General features: G+C 43.2%; 1 protein-coding gene across 1 annotated transcript in view; it reads left to right on the forward strand.

Moving 5' to 3' along the window:
• The window catches only part of PTAR1 (protein prenyltransferase alpha subunit repeat containing 1), a 44986-nt gene extending 24027 nt beyond the window's left edge, over positions 1-20959 (forward strand). Inside the window, exons 5-7 of the mRNA XM_066604189.1 lie at positions 476-689; positions 12453-12715; positions 19097-20959. Of these exons, the coding sequence (XP_066460286.1) occupies positions 476-689; positions 12453-12715; positions 19097-19454 (835 nt within the window). The 3' untranslated portion in view covers positions 19455-20959. The remainder of the gene's footprint in view (positions 1-475; positions 690-12452; positions 12716-19096) is intronic.
• The last annotated feature ends 2684 nt before the right edge of the window (positions 20960-23643 follow it).

Genomic DNA, 23643 nt, shown 5'->3' on the forward strand with positions numbered 1-23643 from the left:
ATGATCCGCAGTAATAAGCAAATCAATCAAATGCATTGCTGTATGCAGTTCCGATCACATTAGCGTATTGGAATTGCGTAATCCACTAGGGGAAAATGTGCTGCAGCATTCGGGTTGCGGGTATATCTGTGATCGTAGAGAACATTAGGCTCTTTGTCGCGGATATACCCATAACCCATATGAATTTGCTTTGTGTATGGGCTGTAGGTGTTTGCGTTCCTGCTAAACGATGACACGGGAAATCTAAACGAAAGAAAGGTGTACTGCGCATGACTGCCTGTGTGAGTACGCGGTCATGGGCAGTAGAATTTCACGTTCATACGCATGGTCACGGCCGGGCTCACCACAGATTCCGCTTACGGCCTTGTGAGCCCGGTCTTAGGGATAGCTGAAATTTTTGTTTATAATATCTATTAGAAAAATCTACTACCATTGTTAAAATAAAACCTAATTTTTTGTTTTTTCTCCATAACAGGAGGTGGGTGCTGCAGCACCTCCTGCAGGTACACATCCCTGGATCAGTTGTCAACAAGGATGCAAGTTGTCAGACGCTCACGGAGCAGCTGCAGGGGATTGTGCGTGAAGAGATGAGTGTCTGTTGTGAAGCCGCAGGAAGGTACCCAAGTAACTACAACTCCTGGTCCCATCGTACTTGGGTTCTACAACACATGGGGAAGCTTAATGTCAAGGTATTTGGACAGTGAACAGTAAGGGTGCATTCACACATGGTGGATATTTGGCAGAATGTCTATTCCATACATCCAAGGACGGGTTCACCCCAACAACCGCAATTCAAATTTTCTGTGCAGTTTGAAGAGACCGAGAAACAGCAATATCTTTGGTGTCGGATCCATCACGTAATGGACACGGATGCCTGACAACACCATTGGGTTTATATCAGTTTACCAGAAAAAGTACAGCATGCAGTGCTGTTTTTTATTCTATTTTTTTCTAGCTTTTTTTTTTCTACAGAATCTGTGATGAAGGCTCTTAAAGGGGTTGTCCCGCGAAAGCAAGTGGGGTTAAACACTTCTGTATGGCCATATTAATGCACTTTGTAATGTACATCGTGCATTAAATATTGGCCATACAGAAGTTATATACTTAACCCAACCCCCCCCCGGTGTTGGCGTCCCCGTCTCCATGGCGCCGACCGAAGCCTTATTCTCCCTCGATTAGACGCGCTTGCGCAGTCTGCCTCTCTGTCCCGTTGAATGGGGCCGCTCCGGCGTGCTCGCGCCGGAGAGCTGGTCTGCGCATGCGCAGAAGACCTTCCTGTGCGGCGCGAGCACGCCGGAGCGGCCCCAATAAACGGGACATAGAGGCAGACTGCGCAAGCGCGTCTAATCAAGGGAGACGAAGGCTTCGGTCGGCGCCATGGAGACGGGGACACCAACATCGGGGGGTGGGTAAGTATATAACTTCTGTATGGCCAATATTTAATGCACGATGTATATTACAAAGTGCATTTATATAGCCATACAGAAGTGTTTAACCCCACTTGCTTTCGCGGGACAACCCCTTTAAGAGTTTTCTACTTTGATGTAAACACAACCTGAATGATCTTCTTTTTTTTTTTTTTTTTTTTTTTTTGCAACTCCCATTCAGATGACTGAAACTGAGAAATTTCTGCTACAAATCTGCCACATGTGAATATAGTGTACCCTAAAGCTTTGGACATTCTTGCTAGTAAATTAATGATGCCATGTGTTTTGTGAAGGGGGAACAATCAGAAATGGTTGCATAACTGTTAAGGCTTCCGGCGGATATACGCTTCCATCTAAGCAGTCCCCCCTTTCCCTCCCCCTCGCCGGCTCTCTGCCTCTCTTCTCCACTCCATCATTTGTAGTGGGAGGGGCGGGATGGGGGCAGAGCTAAGCCCTGCTCAGTCCCGCCCACTCCCATTGCTGGCTGCAGACAAGGGGCGGGATCTTAGCTCTGCCCGCCCACTCCCATTGCAAAAAAAAAAAAAATTATAATATATAATTATTTATTAATTTTTTTAAAGACTTTTTTTTGGTGACTTTTTTTAATTTTTAGAATTTTCCATATCACAATCTAGATTAAAGGGAAAGAAAAGCCAGAAATCTTGGGGTTTTCACTCTGGCTACTAAGTTTGATAGTAGATTGAAACTTCCTGTTCGTTAGATATCACTTCTCACTAGTCATTTTGTTGTTATCACAGGCAGGATTACAGTGTAAGGTAACACTCTACAGTTGAACTCATAAATTTAGACTCATATGGCTTATTCACACGTCCGTATATCGGCTGGGTTTTCACGCCCGGCCGATATACAGTGTCCCTTTGTGAAGGGGGAGGAGGCGGGCCGGGAGCAGTGCACTGAGCTTCCGCCCCTCGCCACTATTTGCAATAGGAGGGGGTGGGGCGTGGTGCAATGTAGCTCCGCCCATGTCCTGCCCTCCAATTGTAAACAGTGGCTAGGGGGTGGGAGCTCAGTGCAGTGCGCCCGGCCGGCCGGCCTCCTCCACCTGCGGAAAAGGACACCGTATATTGCCTGGGCGTGAAAACCCAGCCAATATATCAACGTGTGAATAAGCCCTTGGATTGAAGTCATTAAAACTCATAATTATTCTCCCCGCAGCTTCCATGTCAATAAACGATATAGTTTAGGCAAGCTGTTTTGGATATCTACTTTTCACATAATGCAAGTAATTTTTCCAGCAAATGTTTACAAATGAGATCATTTCTTTTATAATTCCAGTAGGTTAGAGGTTATCATACATGGAGTTGACTGTGTTTTCTGGAATTTTACAAGCTATTTAAAAGGCGCTGTCATGACTTTAGAAGCGTCTGATAGGCTAATTGACAAGATTTGATTTAGAGATGTTTTTGTGGCAGTGTTTGAGAGAGATCAAAAGAAATCAGCCAAGACATCAGACAAAGAATTCTGGAGCTTCACAAGCCTGGTACATCCTTGGGAGCAATCTTCAAATGGCTGATTGTACGACTTCATATGTTCAAACGATAGTATGTAGATTTAACCTGTTGGTGACCACTGGTACGTCACTTTTCATCGGTCACCGATGGGCTTTAAACCTGCACATATGCCTTTTTATGGCGTTGCAGCCCATCACAGGTGTCCCAAACCGGCACTACTGATCTATCAACGGAGCAAAGAAACCTCAGATCCCTGCCCTTTCACCCCTTACATGCAGCGATCAAAAGTGACTGTAGCATGTAAGTGGTTGACAGAAAAAGGGGGGCTCTTCCTGACATCGTTCGACACCCTGCAGTGTGGTTGCGGTATGCTAATGTGTTCCCATGGCATCCAGTGGCCTGACTAAGGCTTCTGTGTCTGACCGGTTATCCAGCTTGTTAGATCTAATAGGCTGCTGTCATACACCTAGTCGAATGATCATATCTTCAGGTCCCCTTGAGGGGCCTAAACTTTTTTTTTTTTATTTAAAAAGATTGAAAAAAGACACATTTACACATTTCACCCTGACAAAGCCCTTTTTAAATGTAACCAATAAAAAATAAACAGACTGAATATCGCCCCCATCCGTAACAACCCATTATTTATCCTGTTTAAAAAAAAAGCCAGAATTACTTTTTTCCATTTATCTGCCTCCCAAAAAAAACACAATAAAAAGATTCAAAAGTCCCATGTAGCACAAAATGGTACCAATAAAAAATATAATTCTTTCTGCTATAGACTAGAAAACCTGGAAAACCCCTTTTAATGTAGATAAGCCAAATATGCCTAAAATATGCCATTCAAAATGAAATCTTTGGTGGTCTGGGTGAAAGCCATAAACCTACTTTCCCAGTCCACAAAAATATTCATTTCCTCTTTAATAAGGTTATGAATGAGCCTGAAATGGGTTCTTGCAGTCCAAGACGTATTAAGAGACACTATTCCTTCTCAGAGAATGACTGTGTGGACTGAGAGGCCATACCAAAAGTGGATGTCCCAGTAGCTAACGTTGCTAAACATACCTCCTTACCCTTTGGGATGCTATATGGTTAAAAGATTTATAGATATCTCTGCTTGTCGATCCATGGGATCTTCTAACCATATAGCATCCCAAAGGGTAAGGAGGTATGTTTAGCAACGTTAGCTACTGGGACATCCATTTGTGGTATGGCCTCTCAGCCCACACAGTCATTCTCTGAGAAGGAATAGTGTCTCTTAATACCTCTTGGATGGAGATAGATAGATTTTTTTTTTTTTTAAGAGATGGGAGGCGAATTCCAGCCTGACTTAAACCAGACTTTATAGCCATATATCTGGCTGGAACTCTTTAATGTATGTAAATCAACTAGAATTACACATTCAAAATTACCCCCATGAACCGATTCTAGATTCACTGCCGATTCTAAAAATGGCCACCAGCTTTTTGCAGTCGCAACTGCAGAGTCAGTCAAACTATCTGCACGTACTGCAGCCTTGTCCAATTCCACTGGAAGAGTTTTGTGATCATAGTAAAGTACTGGTCATAGTATATGGCTTACAAATATAAGTTGTATTCCTTGCCTTTCCTTGGTCAGTTTCTGTTTGGGCCAGACTTGAGTAAGACCTTGGAGAACGCTTCAGGTAGGAAAAGAGGTTTTCATGAAGGAAAAACCAGAAAGAGAGCTTTTTTCATACCTCAGGGCAAACTCAAACTAGCAGGGGTAAATGCAAAACAGGATGCCTTTGTATAGCAAGAGTTATACAAAAGGGAGTAGAGGAAGAAACTTCCTCTTGAACCCCAATCAAAAGGATGATCAACAATCAAAAAAATGATGCCATTCCAGGCAATGTTACAGGCTTTTCTGGGGAAATGGGCTCAGTTCTGCAAAAATGCCTGAATGCCTAAAGGATGGATGCCACATAGGTGGTTATTCCAAACTATATCTTTTTTTAAAAAACCCAATGAGAAATTTCACATTGACTATAAATCTGAAACCTTGGAACAAATCAATAAAGCACAGAAGATTCAAGATGGAATCAATAAACTGATGGTGAAGTTTAAGGCCTCATGTCCACGGGGAAAATCAGATCCGCTGCAGATTCTCCATGTAGAATCTGCAGCGGGTCCCTCCTGCCCCGCGGACATGAGCGCCGAAAATAGCAATTTAAAAGTATTTACCTATCCGGCGCGGGCAGGGAATGTCAGCTGTTCCTCACGGCCGGATCTTCATTTTCGGCCGGCGGATGAATTCCTGACGCCGGCGGCACGTCGCCGGCACGTCGTCGACGTGCCGCGCGCATGCGCCGGGCACATCCGCCGAGCCGAAGCAAGGAAGATGCGGCCGTGAGGAACAGCTGACATTCCCCGCCCGCGCCGGATAGGTAAATACTTTAAATTCCTATTTTAGGTCTCCCGCGGATCCGGACGGCTTCCATAGGCTTCAATAGAAGCCCGCGGGAGACCCGCACGAAAATGGAGCATGGTCCAGATTTTTCCATGCTCCATTTTTTTTTAAATCCCTTTTATTGACGATCCGCGGGTATTTATCTACCCGCGGGTGGTCAATGCATCCCTATGGGATGCGGATCCGCATGCGGGAGATCCGCTGCGGATCTTAAATCATATTTTGCCCGTGGACATGAGCCCTAATGGGGAAGGGGGCCTTTATGGCAACTACAAATTTAAGGGCTGCTTATTTCTATGTCCCAATCCATCCTGAATCTCAACAATGCCTCCTAGTTTGTAATACCTAGGTAAAGATAAAGGTTTCATTTTAAGTTCAAATGAACTTTCGGGATATCTTCTGCTCCCTGTGGTAGAACTAGTCACCAGGAAAAAGTCAGTTAGAATTGTTCCATATTTGGATGAAATCCTAATTGTAGATGAAACCGAGAAGTTGTTAAATTCCCATCTACTAAATACTATCCAGCTTCTTCAATCTCTGGGCTGGATAATCAGTTGGGAAAACTGGAAATGTCTTCCAGTCCGAGCTTTCTCGGACTCAAAGAAATAATGCTCTTTTCTCCTTGTGGAAAGAATACAAACCTTGCGATCAAAACCTTTCTGAAACTAAGGACTTGTTCTATGCAATCAGGTTTGTTCCTTTTAGGGACGCAGTAGCATGGGTCCAGTTTTAAACAAAAATTCTCCAGAACACAATTCTTTCTATCTCAGACAAGAAACGGACTTCTATAGACAAAAAGAAGGTAATGGGGAATACTTAAAAACTCTCTAAGCTGGTGGCAATCGAACAACAATTTGATGAGGGGGTCAGTTGGTTTCAAGAGCCTGTGATTCGAATCAAGACAGATGCCAGTTCTTCCAGTTGGGGGGTTCAGATAGACTACCTTTATTATCAAGGAACTTGGTCTCAGAACATCAAGCATCAGTTTCAAATTTCAGAGAACTTTGTGATATGGAAAGCCCTTCAGAAGTCAGCAGACATTACCACTAATTGGCATCTAAAATATTCTCAGACTATATCAGAGCAGTAGTCTTGTTCGCCACCATTCCCTTGCCCAAAAGAATTCTGATTGGTGGAGCAGCATGTTCTTTTCCTCAGCAACTCTTCTGAAAAGAAACCCTAAATTCAAAGGTAAATTTCCTCAGTGGCCAAACACTGGATACAGGGGAATGTTCTCTTTCCCAGAAAGTCTTCAAGAGCCGGATAAACAGGAGTCCCTCAGATCTGTTTGTAGCGAGAGAGAAAAAACGTAAATTGAACAAATTATTCTCACTCGATCATCCTACTGCAGTGGATGCGTCAATGCAGAATTGGGGCCACAAGCTAGTACATGCTTGTCTTCCAATTCCTCTGATTCCCAGAGTACTCCATAAATCTCTTCACAAAAATTAGCTTCTCCTGGACCTAAACGGGACTACAATAATTCTGTCTTCTGAAGAACTTGAGCATCCAGGAACCAGTACATCTTCCAACCCTTCCAGATTTCTTGACCAAGGTCCGTTAACCTATCAAAATGTATCTTTCGGCAAGGAAATGGAAGAAGCCATACTTTTAGGGATGGGCTTGTCAGAAAGGGCGATCCAAATCTTGCTGTCCAGTAGGAAATATAATACTAACTAATAAGACTAAAGTGTAGAAAAAATTAGCATCATAGTGTAGTGAAAAAAAGTTTTCAATCGTCAAGTCCAAATATGTATTTAATTCTTGACTTTCTTCAAGGTGGACCGAACATCGACCTTTCACTTAGTACATTAAGGGTCCAGATAGCAGTACTCTATGCTTTACACGATGCTAAACTCTCGGAGGTCACATGGATTTCTAGATTTCTAAAACCTGCAGACAGATTAAAATTTAGAATTAGGAATCTATTTCCATCTTGGAATTTAAACTTTTTTTTTTTAAAGTCTTGGCTTCGTCTCACTCGCGTAACTATAGGGGATGCGGTTGCTCCCGGGCCCAGGAGCCTTAGGGGGCCCATAAGGAAGGCCTCTCTGCTTCATATTGTAAGCCAAGTAGTATAAATAAAGCATTATAGTTGGGTGCCCTCTTAAAGATTTTGCATTGGGGCCCAGGAGCTTCAAGTTACGCCTCTGCCTTGGCCAAGTTACGTAGTTGTCACTGCCTTGATGTTAGAAGAACAGTTCTCCAATACATTGAATTCACAAGCATGGCAAAAATATCTTTACTTGTTCAGTCGAAACAAGAGGAAAAAGCAGCTAAGGGCTCCATTCCCAGATGGATTCCTCTGGCTATTATTGATGCATGACAAGCTTTCACTAAACCTATACCTTAAAGCCCATTCTAGCAGAGCCATGTCTACATCGTGGGCAGAACAGGCCTCGGCCTCTGAACAAATATGTAAAGCACCCGTGGAAGACATTGCATGCCTTTACCAAACATTACAAGCTACAGGTCTGGGCAAATGACGACCTGGTCTTTGGACGCAAATTCCTTTCTGCAGTAGTCTCTCCCTAATTTTGTCTAGTTGGTACTTCTGGAAAAGATGGTGCTGTCGGTGGAGGCAACTGGAAAAACAAGAAATTGAACTCACTGGTGATCCAGTTTCCTGGAAGTCTCCACGCCACACCCATATATCTCCTTCTTTTTTTCTGCAAACATACGTATGCTGTAGATTAGGTTCCTACCCTTGTCTGTTACCTTAAGAATCACTGAGAAGGGTGGGGTGGGTGGTTGCTTTAAACCCATGCTTCATCCTGATAGGACAGGAATAACCATCTCAGCTGGTGCTGTCATGGAGACTTCCAGGGAACCGGATTACCAGTGAGTCTAATTCCTTCTTCCTTTATTCTTTTCTCTCGTCAGCAGAATTGCAGATTTTTACCATCTTCTGCTCTATTTATTTTTTTTTAGGTTTTGATGTATAGTGTTCACCATGCTGTATAAAACATCAAATTCTTATTTCAGTGTTACTCGGGCAGAATAAATAACGTGTTCATTAAATAGCTCAGACCGTCACTGTTGCATCAGTGCTAGACCGCCTGCACCGGAATCAGTCTCTGACCCCGGCAGGTGACCCCACGTACCTGTCTTCTGTAGTCTTCATTTGTACTGCAGATGATCCGGATGGTGAGCTGTCGGACATGTGAAGTACAGATATTTTTGTATTTCAAATGGTTATTTTTCCCGCGCCTTTGCTAGGCGATGACGTGGGCCCCGCAACCTTTCCGCGAGTCGGACGGCTTCCATTGATTTCAATGAAGGCAGTCTATGTGAAATTTTTTTTTTTCCCTCCGCGAGAGGAAATCGCAATTGATTTCCGTTCGTATGCTGGAAGCAGCGATTCGGGATAAGATGTAACAAATGGCATTTGTGGTGCGGACGCTGACATTGATTCTGCAATGAAAATCTGCCATTGTACAGGCAGCCTAATTATGGGTAACCGTGGAATGGCAGTCCATGTGAACAAGGTCCAAGTCCTAAAATCTCATAAGTGTTAATGTTCCAAGTTAAAATGTACATTGATCTGTGACTATTAAGGCCGCAGAAACTACCTTTGATGCCCATGGGGATTATTGGCAGAGGTGTAAAATTTAACTCTCACATTACTTTATATGTACCTGACCTGCGCTTGGCTGTTTCAATCGATTTTCTCCCCCCCCCCCCCCTCCCACCCCTTTCCCTTTTTAGGTGATAAATGAGCTGTGAAGGCCTTGTGTTACACATAGCAGACCTATTCCTTTACTCTTTATGTTCCTCCTTTTTGTAGAAGGGCAACTTTTTTTTAATTTTGCTATATAGAAATTCTCTTTTATTAAAACCTTTCTTTTCATATGAGTATAAAGTCTTCTGAGACTTCAAAAGGGTTGATATAAAGTATCCCAAAAAAATTAACTATTTTACTGAACGCCAGAAAGTTTGACACTTACAGATAAAAGTAATTGAAACTGTTTTAGTTCCCTCTTCTGGGAAAAGATTTTTAGAATCAGAAGCATTGTTCTTCATCCACTATTAAATCCCCATTGCCTAGTGTGAGGGATTGCTACAAAGTGGCATGAAGTCCGCCTCCTTGCCGTAGCATTTCTGTTGTCAAATCAATATTATATATTTGCAGCTAAATAATGAGCCATATACACTGCTCAAAAAAGAAAATGAAGGGAGCGCGCATTGCAAAATGTACACCATGTATCTCCGGACTCTTCCATGTCTGTCACATGTGTTTAGTGAGAACCTGCTCTCATCTATGAAGAGAATGGTACACCACTAGCAGAACTGCCAATTCTGGCGTTCTTCTGGCGAATGCCAATCAAGCTGCAAGTCGCACTACAGAATGTCCAGCCCTCGTGCCACCCTCATGGAGTCTTTCTTAGTTTAGTCAGAAGCATGCAGACCAGTAGTCCACTGGAAGTCATTTTGTAGGGCTCTGGAATGGGTTCTCCTTTACCTCATTGTCCAAAGGAGCAGATGGCGGTCCTGATGCTGAGTTAGTACCCTTCTATGACAGTGTCCAGCTCCTCTTGGGCAATATCTTGTGTCCTGTCTTCCCATGGCCATCCTTAACCACGTGCGACCCATGCGGTTACTAGCTTGTAAGGGGCAATCATTCCCCTTTAGGGCCACCGGTCAGATAATAAACATCTTCCATGCGGCAGCGTCTTTCGGAGTTCTCCACTTGGTGCCTCAGAAGATCAGCGGGGAAGAGACAGAACCAGGGGGATTCATGTAGCCCCACAATACGCTGCCTTGTGGAAGAAGTGAGCATTTTATCAAATGAGCCTAAACGCTGCACTGCGGAGGAACTTTTGGGGCACAAAGGGGGCACTAGTACCTTATGTGGATACTAAGGGGGAACTATTATTTTGTGGTGGCATTATTACATCAAGGGGGCATTATTACCTTATGGGGGCATGATTTGCTCGTGAAAGCAAACTTTTGGACACAGAAAAGGAACAGATTGGTACCAGAGGGGCACTGAAAAGAAGCTCACTAAAAAGGCAATGGGTGGCAATTCAGCAGAAAGGGGACACTGAACAGGACGACTCTATAGGAGCAATAAATGGCAAACTGGCACAGAATTCAGTACTTTGTCTCTTTTGCTCTTTTATTGCCTCTAGAAGCCCTGTTCACATCACAATGAGCTACACTTAGCGTGTGTGCCAGGAACACCTCCTTATGTACATGCTAAACGTATCTGTAGAGTTCCATTTACGTAGGGAAGGCCATAAGAGTGTCCTTTTGGCCTCAGCCGGGCCAGTTTACTTTGGTATACCTTGTTCTTGTATGGACTAGTGTAGTAGACTCTATTTAATAGCAAGAAAGTCCTATTTTTAAAGAATAGCCTATTAATGGTTAGACTGAGGGGTTCTCTATAGCGGTCCATTGGAGTCCCTGCAACATGGTTGCTCAGTTCTGTGATGGTACTTAAGTTATCAGCTTGGTCCTGATATTGTATCCATGTATGGAGGTTGGATATATGTATATATATTATAAATAAATTATTATGAACTTTGCATTTACTTTTTGATATAATTCCATCAACATAACTGTATGAGGGCCTGTTTTTTTTTGTGGGATTAGTTGTATTTTGCCTTTTAACTTGCCATATAAGGTATTGAAAAACTTCTAAATGCAGTGAAAGGAAAACAAACACATAATTGCAACATCTTTGGGGAAGTTTTTGTTTTTATGGTGATGACAGTGTAATTAAAAATGGCATAAACTTTGTTCCATGGGTCAGTGTGATTTAAGGCGATACTAAACTTTTATGATCTTTTTTGCTATCTTATACGATTTAAAAAAAAAAATGTGAATGACTTAAAGGGGTTGTCCCGCGAAAGCAAGTGTGGGTATACACTTCTGTATGGCCATATTAATGCACTTTGTAATGTACATTGTGCATTAATTATGAGCCATACAGAAGTTATTCACTTACCTGTTCCGTTGCTAGCGTCCCCGTCTCCATGGTGCCGTCTAATTTTCAGCGTTTAATCGCCCGATTAGACGCGCTTGCGCAGTCCGGTCTTCTCCGTTTTGAATGGGGCTGCTCGTGCTGGAGAGCTGCCCTCGTAGCTCCGCCCCGTCACGTGTGCCGATTCCAGCCAATCAGGAGGCCCTGCGGTCCACCGAGGGTGAAGATCCCGGCGGCCATCTTCACAAGGTAAGTAAGAAGTCACCGGAGCGCGGGGATTCGGGTAAGTACTGTGCGTTTTTTTTTTTTTTTAAGCCCCTGCATCGGGTTTGTCTCGCGCCGAACGGGGGGGCTATTGAAAAAAAAAAAAAAAACGTTTCGGCGCGGGACAACCCCTTTAATTTAAATTTTTTTATTGCACTTTTATTTAACTTTTTATTTTTACATTTTTCTTTTCTTTTCACCTGTAGGGGAACTTGCAAGCATTTTATTGCTTGTACAGTATACTGAAATACTGTTTTGCAACTTTTTATACTTTTACCAAAAGATCAGCACCCTGCAATCTCGTGTTTCAACTAATCAACTTTTTGGAATTTTCATGTTTTGTTCTTTTTTTCTGTATTTGAGTTATTGGACTGACAGTATCTTAGTTTTTACAGCTATTTACATGTGTATATTTTTATGTACTCCTACTGTGGAGTGCTATGATATAGGAACATTTATGGTCCGCCAATGCCGCAATGCACACTGCAAAATTTTTGTAGTTTTCATAGACCAATTGGTTGTCTACAGTGATCTGATTGTGTGAATCTGGCATGTGATCTCTTCTAAGGGAACTCCACGTTCACTCGTACTCGGTCTCTTGTTATACCAGGCTTGCAAAAAAAATAAAATTGCACTCAAACAACATGATGGAGAAGCAAAAGCTGCGAATTACGCAGTTAGCAATGAGATGTGCTTTAATTGAGGGCCCTTTTGTATCTGTGGTTTGCTGCTATTGTAATCCTTTGTTGTTGGCAATTTGAAGATATAACGTAGATGTCAGCATGTGTGATTTCAGCTTCCTAATTGTTCTCAGCATGTGCCTGAATTAGGCAACTATTTGGATTCCCGTTCTGCTATAGAATCCTATATTTAACTCCCACAATTAAGGGTCTGCGAGAAATAAACAATAATTTTAATTTTTCTTTTCTTGTTTTTCAGCTTCTCGTAGATGAGTTGTCTTCCACAAAACACTGGGTCTCCATGCACGTATCAGACCACAGTGGTTTCCATTATCGTCAGTTCTTATTGAAGTCGTTACTCTTCAGAGCACAAAAGGACTGCGAAAACCCAACCAGCGCAAGTCTTCCCAGAGAAGAGGAAGCTCCACGGCCGCCTCTCCCCCTCTTGATCGAAGAAGAACTGGAACTTAGTAGTGATCTTATAGAGTCTTACCCGGGGCATGAAGCACTGTGGTGTCACAGGTGGGTCAGTGTATTTAACCCCTTAAGGCCACTCTCAAAAAATAACTTTTATTTTTCTTCTTTTCATAGCTACATGAGGGCTTGTTTTTTTGCGGGACAATTTGTATTTTTAGTGGTACCATTTAATGTACTTCACTGGAAAACTTTTAAAAGTTTTTCTAAGTTGAGTCAAATGCTGGGGGGGAATCAATACTGCCATGATGGGGTGGGGGAAATTTTAATAGAATTTAATTTTATTTCTATTTTTGAATGATTGCCTGATTAATATGAATGGAAGCAGGCAGACAGAAAAAAGCTCTAACCCACACCTCCTCTATTTATTGAATGGCCATCACTCCTGCGTGAAAGCTTCAGAGCGGATAGCCCTGGAACAACTGTCGGGCGTTTAAGTGCCTGACAGTCATCCCATGTGTGTGAAAGGACCCTTAGGCAAGGGGTTTGCAGTCTGGCTGTTATCATAATAATAATAATAATAATAATCTTTATTTGTATAGCGCCAACATATTCCGCAGCGCTTACATAGACAGGGAATACAGAAAGACAAAAGTACAAACATTACAGAACCACGGTTACATAGTAATCAGTTGATGGAAACAATAGGGGTGAGGGTCCTGCTCCAACGAGCTTACATACTACAAGTAATGGGGTGATACAGAAGATAAAGGGGCTGGAGATGTGCACGGTATGGAGAGGGGGAGAGTGAGGGGTGATATACACATAGACAATGGTCAGACATTTAGCTGTGTGACGGCAGAAACGGTGTGACTGCAGGAGCGGTTTGTGATGGCTAGCAGGGATTGCAGTCAGTAGGTCAGGGAGCATGTTATCAGGCGGAGTACAAAGGGGTTTGTTTAGGGAATTCGGTATGCCTCCCTAAAGAGGTGCGTTTTTAGAGCACGCCTGAAGTTCTGCGAGTCCTGGATTGCTCGGGTAGCCTTTGGTAGTGCGTTCCAGAGGACCGGTGCTGCTCTGGAGAAGTCTTGGAGGCGGGAATGAGAAGTTCGAATTAAAGGGGCGCTCAATCTGGTTTCGTTAGCAGAGCGGAGAGCCCGGGCTGGTTGATGGATTGAGATGAGGGAGGCGATGTAGGGGGGCGCTGCACTGTGGAGGGCTTTGTGGATGAAGGTGGCGAGTTTAAATTGAATTCTGTATTTAACGGGCAGCCAGTGCAGTGACCGGCACAGGGCAGAGGCGTCCGAGTAGCGGCTGGACAGGAAGATGAGCCTGGCTGCCGCATTCAGGATGGATTGGAGAGGGTAGAGTCTGGTGCAGGGGAGGTCGATCAGCAACGAGTTGCAATAATCGAGCCGGGAGTGGATGAGGGCAACAGTGAGCGTTTTTAGCGTGTCCACAGTGAGAAAAGAGCGGATTCTTGCGATGTTCTTGAGGTGCAGCTGACAAGTTCGGGCCAGAGATTGGATGTAGGGGGTAAAAGAGGGATCAGAATCAAATATGACTCCAAGGCAGCGGGCATGTTGTCTAGGAGTTATGTTGGCGCCACACACTGAGATGGAGATGTCAGGAGGAGGTCGGTTAGTGGAGGGTGGAAATACCTGTAAGTCAGTTTTAGAGAGGTTTAGTTTTAGGTAGAGAGAGGACATGGTGTTAGAGACAGCGGACAGACAGTTAGTGATGTTTTGGAGTAAAGGTGCAGAGATGTCACGGGAAGAGGTGTATAGCTGGGTGTCATCAGCATACAGGTGGTATTGGAGGCCAAATCTCCTGATGGTTTTGTCCAATAGGGGCTGTGTAGATAGAGAAAAGATGGGGGCCAAGGACAGAGCCCTGGGGGACGCCAACAGCAAGGGGAAGAGGAGGGGAGGTAGAGCCAGCAAAGGAGACACTGAAAGAGCAGTCAGATAGGTAGGAAGAGAACCAGGAGAGGGCAGTGTCCTTTAGGCCAATGGAGCATAGCATACTGAGGAGGAGTTTGTGGTCAACAGTGTCAAATGCTGCGGAGAGGTCGAGGAGGATCAGTAGGGAGTAATCGCCCCTCGATTTGGCTGTCAGTAGGTCATTGGATACCCTTGTAAGGGCAGTTTCTGTCGAGTGTTGAGGTCGAAAGCCAGACTGTAGGGGGTCTAGGAGAGAGTGCTCTGATAGGTAGCTTACAAGGCGGGAGTAAACCAGCCGTTCTAGTAGTTTGGAGATGAAGGGGAGGTTTGAGATGGGTCGGTAGTTGGCAGCATCAGTCGCGTCCAGAGTCGGCTTCTTTAGCAGTGGGGATATGATGGCGTGTTTGAAAGAAGAGGGAAAGATGCCAGAGGTCAGAGAGAGGTTGAATATAGTGGTGAGATGGGAGATAACCACTGGGGAGAGGGAACGGAGGAGGTGTGAGGGGAGGGGGTCGCTAGCGCAGGTGGTGGGGCGAGCAGAGAAGAGCAATTTGGAGACTTCTTCCTCTGTCGCTGGTCTGAGTACAGACAGTGAGCAGGAGCTAGATGCAGTGCTGACAAGACTAGGGTCAGGGTTAGTCTGGGATTGGGTAGTTATTTCCTGACGGATGTCATCAATTTTCTTTTTGAAGTAAGCAGCCAGCTCTTCGGCACGGAGATCCGTCACCGGGGGCTGTTGTTTAGGGCTGAGAAGGGAGTGAAAAGTATCAAAGAGCCGTTTTGGGTTGTGGGATAGTGAAGAGACTAAATGTTTTGATTTAGTAATGAAAATTGCGTGTCTTGAAAATGGTGAGGAATTGAAACACGTAAGGGCGGGCTCACACAAGCGTAATTTCATCAAATATTCCGTGCACATAATACGTGGCGAATGGAGTCAATGAAAGTACAGTGATCCCTCGCTATATCGCGGTTCAACGATTGCGGCTTCAGTGCATCGTGGATTTTAGGTAGACCATATATAATTCTGTTTTTGCAGGTTTTCGCTATATCGCGGAATTTTGAGGTACGTACAGGAAATTAAATACACCACTAGCGCTTGCAAATGCGGGATTGTACGCAGCACACTATTGGCTGTTGGAATGTGTTCTGTATCGGGCGCTGATTGGCTCACTGATCGTAGCATCGGTCTGTTTGTTCACTTTTGTGATTGTTTGGCAGCTCACCCGACAGATTCATTAGTGTAAACAGAACGCCGCTACTTTGCGGATTTTCACGTATCGCGGGGGTCGTAACCCCCGTGATAGATGAGGGATCACTGTACATTGATTTTCATAATTCCCCCCACACTTGCGTAAATATATTGCGTATAATACGTGCGTAAAAAAAGAACACTGCATTAATCAGGGCACTTAACTGCCAGAAGTCAGGGAACCACTGCAGCATCATCATTCATTCTCATGGCATCGGCGCTCACATACTGAGCCCACTATTCCAGAAAGTCAGGGACGTGACTCTGTAGCGGCTGATTTACGGCAGTGGTCCCCTGACTTCCGGTGTCATCAGCTGTTGCAACAAACGTCAGGACCATAGCGGGGCTGCAGCGCTGGATCCCAGCGGAGGGATAAGTAGTGATCAGTTTGTTTTACTACAGGAAGTGCTATAGAAGGGATTTTACCCAGTAGCTGGACAGCCCCTTTACAGTCTAGTTTACAGCAGGAGTTTTTTTTTGGGTCCGATACAGGAACGGTCTACTAGGTCTATGCAATTACGTAGTGCTGAGTGTTTGTCCCCTAGGTTTGCCTGTTCAGAAAATACCAAAGTATTGCAGTGTATTATGCAATATATATAATATAATGCATTTATGGATGCCTATATACCAGAGCCAGTGTGTTCTGTAACTATTTAAAGCAGTGCTGTACCTAGAACAGTAACATAGCCTGTTTGCTGTTGCAGGTCTGCTTGCTTTTCCTACAAGCAAACCTGTAAATCTTTGTTTCTCCCAGGAACGGCTGCAGCGTAATCCAGGAAGGAAAGAGTTTATAACCTTGCAATTTATTGTCCTGCCAACGTCCTCAGTGTTAGGCTGGCATTAACATAGAAAAGTTATGGTTATCTGTGTAAGCAGATGGCTCCCCAGCAGCTCTGCAGCAATCATTCCCAGCTCACTGCTCTGACAATGTGACCAGCACAACCAGTTGTTTCTGAGAGCGCTGGCCATTTATTCCTGGATCGCCTCCGGCTTAAGAGCCGCGTCTGAATGCAGGACAGTGGGAGAGAAATTAATTTATAAGTGAAGTTTGTATGTACAGATGATATATATATTACATTAATAGGAACCTGTCACGTCCCCACAACATCATAAACTAAGTTGGAGCAAGTGAGTATATAAAAAAAACACAAAAACCTCACCAGTACCCCGTCACATCCCCTAACACCATGACTTAGTTTATGGTACTGTAGGGATGTGAACGGTTCCCTTTAAGCTAGGTATAAACTTTTTTTTTTTTGCTTTCTACTTGTTTCCACGTATAGAAGTTTGCAGAGCGATTGACTGATGTTCTAAGGTTTTTACCTCTATTTAACACCTTCAGGACTAACCAAATACATTTTTATTTTACCACTTTTGCATTGTGGAGGTCATTGTGGGGCTCTTGCACACTTGCGCGTTGTTTTTTTTTTTTTCACGTGATATCGCTGCGTTTTTTTTAACACAAATGTCAATGGGACTTTCTAATGTTAAAAACTAGAGATGAGTGAACCTACTCGTTTCCAGTAATTACTCGATCGAGCACCGCGATTTTCGAGTACTTCCGTACTCGGGTGAAAAGATAGCAGGGAACAGGGGGGACCCCTCTCTCTCCCTCCCCCCACTCCCCGCTGCAACCCCCCACTCACCCACGGCGCCCCCCGAATCTTTTCGCCCCCGAGTACGGAAGTACTCGAAAATTGCGGCGCTCGGGCGAAAAAGGGGCGTGGCCGAGTAGGTTCGCTCATCTCTATTAAAAACGCATCGCACAAAAATCGCAAGCACAAACTGAGTTCTAATTATACTTAATCTGTATATTCAGATTTTATAAAGTTTATTGTAATAGTCATAGAAAAAAAAATCCTTCATTTCATTGGGCACGTAGTTTGTTCCCCATTTTATACTCTCTCAAATCTTGACGCTTTTCACGTTAATCTTGGGGTGATATTGCATGTTAATAAAAAAAAATTGAATGTTAAAAAAGAGCGCAAAAGTATACATTTTAGAAGTGAACTTTTTTTTTATAATTCAAGCCAGGAATGATGTGTCAGCACTTTGACTTGAGAGGAAGAAATGTGACTGCACTCCTGAGATCAGCCAGGGACCCGCACTATTTCTACTGGCCTTAACCTTGCCTCATCGTGTTTGTAGATTCAAAACCCTGCTGATTGATTTGGATGCTGGTACACAGACTGACCCCCCACCTGCAATGGCTATAGTCAGCGTTATCTCTGATTTCGGTTTAACCTCTCAGATGTCATGTTCAGTAGTGACTGCAGCATCAAAGCAATTAGACAACACACGTGGGCGTAATTGCGTAGTGCTGAGGATTTGTCCACCAAGTTTGCCAGTTTGTATAATACACTGCAATACTTCTGTATTTTCTGAACGATCACCTCTACCAATGCCGTAGTGGGGCATAAAAAAAAATATGAAAAGAAATGCACCTTTTCCATTGATCACATGATACCAATATTAACTTTTTTTTATTGTTTACACTTTTTTTTCAACGTGTCCATAAAAGTCTTAACTGTGAAGAAGATCCCATGAAGATATCTTTATTTTATGTCAGAATGAATGGCTTTAAAAAAATGCCAGAATTGCTGTTTTTCAACCCAATTCCTGGGTCTCTAAAAACAATGGAATGAAAGAGATCAAAATGTTGTATGTACTCCAAAATTGTATCGATACCTGCAGCTCACTCTGCGAAGAACAAGCATTCACACGACTCCATTGGGGGGGGAAATGGGAAAATAAGAAAAGCTATATGTATCAGAATATGGCGACGCAATGTGTTGTTAGTTTTAAAAAAAACGTTTATTTAGAAAAGTAGTGAAACCTAAAAACTAGACAAATTTGGTATCGCCATTATTTAACTGATCCACAGAATAAAGATAACATTTTTTTGGTAGTTTGAATGCTGTGAAAGAGAAACCCTAAACTATTTTTAAAAAAGTTCAATCTTAGTTTTTGTTTTGTTTTTTCTTTCCCCCCATTTTAAACCCCTCCCGCCAAAGTTTAAAATGTGGTAAATTGTGCAATTAAAAACTACAACTTGTCCCACACAAACAAGCCTTGATGCGGCTATCTCAACGGGAGGATAAAAAAAATTTGAAAAGATGGTAATATGAAAAAAAAACCAAGACCCCACCAACAATGCCTGTAACAGTTAGGGGGCAAATCTATGAAGGGCAAATGGAGCTCTGTGTGCTCTAAAGGTGTATTGGGCAACGAATCAACATTTTGCACCCATTTAGATGAAATGACATTTACACGTACTTCTTTCTGATCGCTTTCTAGGCGCCATGTACTCGGCTTGGTTCACCAGCTGCACAATGAACAATCTCACATGGACCCCCCACAAGCCACAAGTGTGGACACGGCTGCTGTTAGCACAGGAAATGAATCCCCGCATCTCTTCACGGATTTTCTGGTTTACCACACAAACACTATGGATGTCGACGGAGTATGTGACGCAAGCAAGCAGAGCTATACCCAAGAAACTAAACGTCTAAAACGTGCCCCTGTCCAAGACTCTCTTATATACGAATCGGAGCTCAGGTTCATTAGTTGTATTTTGTCCAGCTGCCGAAACGCTGAGCAGTCCAGATTCGCTGCTTCATACAGAAAATGGCTACTGTCATTGCTAGGTCACTAATGGCTCACTGGATTACTTACGGTGCAATATTTCCTTTAGCGGTGACATCTCACGGTTCCAACGTCTGTCAACCATCCTCCTCAGATTTTGGCAAGATTATTAATTTTTTTTTTTCCCTTAGTACATCCACACACCCCTCCCACCCCCACCCCATTTTTATTTAACACACGGTGATGGAGAGGTTTGATTTAGTCACTGCCTATGTTTGTAAACTGAAAAGTCATTTCAACCTGTTACAATTTAAATGTTTTAGTTCATAAAATCAAATCTATTATGGATGTTGGCGATCGGCGATTGGTTACTCAAAAATTTAGGTTAGAGTTGCAACTTTCCCCATTAGTTTATTAAGTGGTGAAGTTTGGATAAGTATTCGGGTCTACACTACACTGTACTCTAACCTTTTTATTTTGCTGGTAATAAAGACAAAATGGAATGTACAAGGCATCTAGAACAAGTGGAAATTTTTTGGAAATCGGAATTGTGCTGCGGGACTTCCACACACCCACTTAAGGTGGTAAAATTGGCAAGACTCGGCTAAACTTCTAGACATGAATGGTGTTGATGAAACCTTGCATGTTGTGATCTTTCTTTTAGGTTATGTAAATGAATGACCCACAAGAGGTGAAATGATGTATTTCAGTTACTACTTTTTAAATTGTAGTCGAACAATGTAGGTAAAGACATTGACGATAATATTCCTCTTACAGAAATAGTTATAAATTAGGGATGTCTTGTGGCTTTTCAAGACTTTTTTTGTGCCCTGTATTATTATCACTAACTCCACAATATATAGAGCTCATTGTGCTCTTCTAGATTATCTTTAACCCCTTTAGTGGCGCACCCGAAAAATCTTCGGGACTTGTTTCACTAACTATGCAGTTAAACCCCAGAAGATTTCCGCGGACAGCTCTAGTGCTGAAATATGCAGAGCACTGAGCTGTCATCTGAAATCTTCCGGGTTTTTACTGCATACTCAGTGCAGCAAGCCCCTGGAAATTTCCCTGCCATAATATGGTAATAATAAACCTGCCACTGAAGGGGTTAATACCTAGCCACCCCCCATCCCAACATTAAAGTTTTGTTTTAGACATATAATACCTTTTTGCCGATGTTTTATAGTCCTAGGCCTATTATATGCATTTACGCATAATCTGAAATGAATGGTGGTAGATGACCTGTCGCTTTCCAGCTGTTGTAAAGATACAACTCCCAGCAAGCCATTTTGAGAGCTGCAATATCGCAACAGCTGGAAAGCCATAGGGGGCAGGCTTCTCTCTGCTCAGAAGCATTCAAATACAGTAATATAGATGGAAATGTTACAACACATTTAATTATTGAACAGGGATTGGTGTGAATCATTTCCAATTTTTAGCTGTTATTTAAGAGGCTTAAAGGGACACTTACCAAAATGAAAGAAAATTATGTTTCATATTTAGCACAGTGCTAACTATTTGCTCTCTGTATCTATAAGCTGGTTTAATAAAACTGTGTTTTTGATATATTAAGGCTGTAGATCTTTTGCTTACGGCGGTTCTGAGTCTACTTTCATGACCTTTAATAAATGAAATGACTGTTTTGCTCCCTCTACGTTATAGCCATGCTGCACGTGGGTAATAGTTCCCCACAAACAGTGGATGTTGTCCATCCTTGAATTGTTCACCGGCTCTTGTACTCTTGGGGCAATCTCCGTACACAAATAAAATTAATAACAAGATAGTCTTGTTAACGCCTAAACTGATGTCTATGCACTGCAGTTACATGGTTCACTCAGCGCTTGTATTCGTAAGAAAACCCCTTTAACATACAACACTACTCAACAGTCAATATATCTACATGCCATCTTTGACTGGTTGTTGAGGGACCCATTTTTAGTGATGGGAACCCATCAATCGCCTAAAACAGAAATATTCGAGATTGGTGCTCTGCAAGATTTGGCCTGCGACAAAAACAATGGGGGGGGGGGGGGGGGCTAGTGATGGCAGCCCTGGGTGCCTTTGTGGCAATGAGAACCTTTGGACCCCCTAGTTTAAAAGGCTTGGTCCCAACTGAGTCTATAGTGAACCCCATCAGTGTTTTTAATGTTATGACTGATCAGTGTATACTGTGTACAGTATATTGGGAGTCTCCCGATTTAAGCAGGACTTTTAGTAGTTTCTTTAAGTCACCAGTGCCCCTCAGACCACTTATTAAGGCCCTAAGAGGAAAATAGAGAGATCTAATTCATATTTCAGGAAATGCAGAACAAGATATGATCTCTAAATAACAACCTAATTCTGAGTTTTGCTATAGAGCCCAATAAGTCATGTACAGCCCTGTTATGACCACTGTATGTGCCCACCATGATGTCCATAGACACATATATACTGAGAGTCCCAGAGCTACCATAATAAGATAGGGAATAGGTATCTGGCCCAGCATGCAGCACCTCAGCTGCCAGCCCCTGCCTCAAGAAAGACTGGGGCGGACTAAGTGCAGGAACAATGGACGAAGACATGCTCAGTCTGTTCAGGAAGGTGGGTGTAAGCTCCAGGGAGGGGGAGGCACCACACATGAGTTATCAGAGACATTAGTACTGTGAGAGTCATTAGGGGCACTATCATTGCGAGGTGATTACTAACAGACACTGTTACTGTACACAAAGGACAAGGGGCATGACTTCATGTTAAAAAAACAAAACAAAAACTTGCCATGGCGCACCACTCACTTTGCACGAATTGTCTCTTTTCTTTCTTTGAAACTTGGGATGTATATCTGTGTCAGTCGTCTTATTCCTCTCTGCTCCCTATAGACTCCTATGGACAGCATGAGTCATAAGCCTTCTTACATTTCCTGTAGTTTGTCGTCTTGTCTCTTTTACTAAAGATGGACTTCCCTCGATAACTGGAGGAGAAGTGAAACTTCTCCCAACGATCCAGGAGCGACCCGGTGAAGAACAATGCTATTTCCAGCATGATGAAGCACCATGTCACTTGGCAAGAGTGATAACTAATAAACGGTTCATACTCTGGGCCACCGTCGCTAGAGGATTGCCACAGGGTTCAGTATTAGGCTCCTTTTGTTCAATATATTTATCAACGACCTGATAGATATTTTACTGTGCACTCCCTCTATTTGCAAATGATACAAAACAATGATAAGACAATACATCGGAGGACAAGGTACGGCTACAAAAGGACCTAGACAAACTGGGGGCTTGGGGAGAAAAATGCAAATGTTGATAAATGTAAGGTTATGCACATGAGCAGGAGAAATGGATGTCACCAATATACACTAAATGGGGTACTGCTAGGGAAAAGTGATATGGAAAAAGACCTGGGGGTACTAGTGGATTGTAGATTAAACTGGAGTAACCAATGCCAGTCAGCTGCTGCAAAAGCTAATAAAGTCTTGAGGTGCATTAAAAGAGGTATAGGGGCGAGGGATGAGAACATTATCCTCCCACTATATAAAGCACGTGGTAGGCCCGACATGTTCTGGACACCGGTGCTCAGGAGAGATGTTGCAGGGCTTGAGGGGGTTCAAAGAAGGGCAACTAAATTAATACATGGAATGAAGGGACTAGAATACCCGGAGAGGCTATCAAAACTGGGATTATTAACCCTGGAAAAAAGACGGCTAAGGAGTGATCAAATAACTATGTATAAATACATGAGGGGACAATACAAGGATCTCTCCCAGGATCTGTTTATACCCAGGACTGCGACGGTAACAAGAGGGCATCCACTATGTCTACAAGAAAGCAGGTTTCATCACCAACACAGAAAAGGGTTCTTTACTGTAAGAGCAGTGAGACTGTGGAACTCTCTGCCTGAGGACGTGGTGATGGCAAAATCCTTAGAGGAGTTTAAGAGGGGACTAGATGTCTTTCTAGAGCGGAAGGATATTATGGGATATAAATTTTAGGTGATCAGCGGGTTGTTGATCCGGGTATACAGACAGGTAGGAACTATTAGAGGTTGATTACTCTACTGTCATTAGGGAGTCGGGAAGGATTTTTTTCCCCCAAAAGGGCTAATTGGCTTCTGCCTCTTGGGGGGTTTTTTTGCCTTCCTCTGGATCAACAAGGAGGTTGAAACAGGCTGAACTAGATGGACATTGTCTTCATTCAGCCTAACATACTATGTAACTTAAGTGGTTCAGTAAACAAAACATTTACATTTTGTGTCCATGACCGGGAAACTCCCCAGAA

Source organism: Eleutherodactylus coqui, chromosome 5, assembly GCF_035609145.1.
Source record: "Eleutherodactylus coqui strain aEleCoq1 chromosome 5, aEleCoq1.hap1, whole genome shotgun sequence".
Taxonomy (NCBI): domain Eukaryota; kingdom Metazoa; phylum Chordata; class Amphibia; order Anura; family Eleutherodactylidae; genus Eleutherodactylus; species Eleutherodactylus coqui.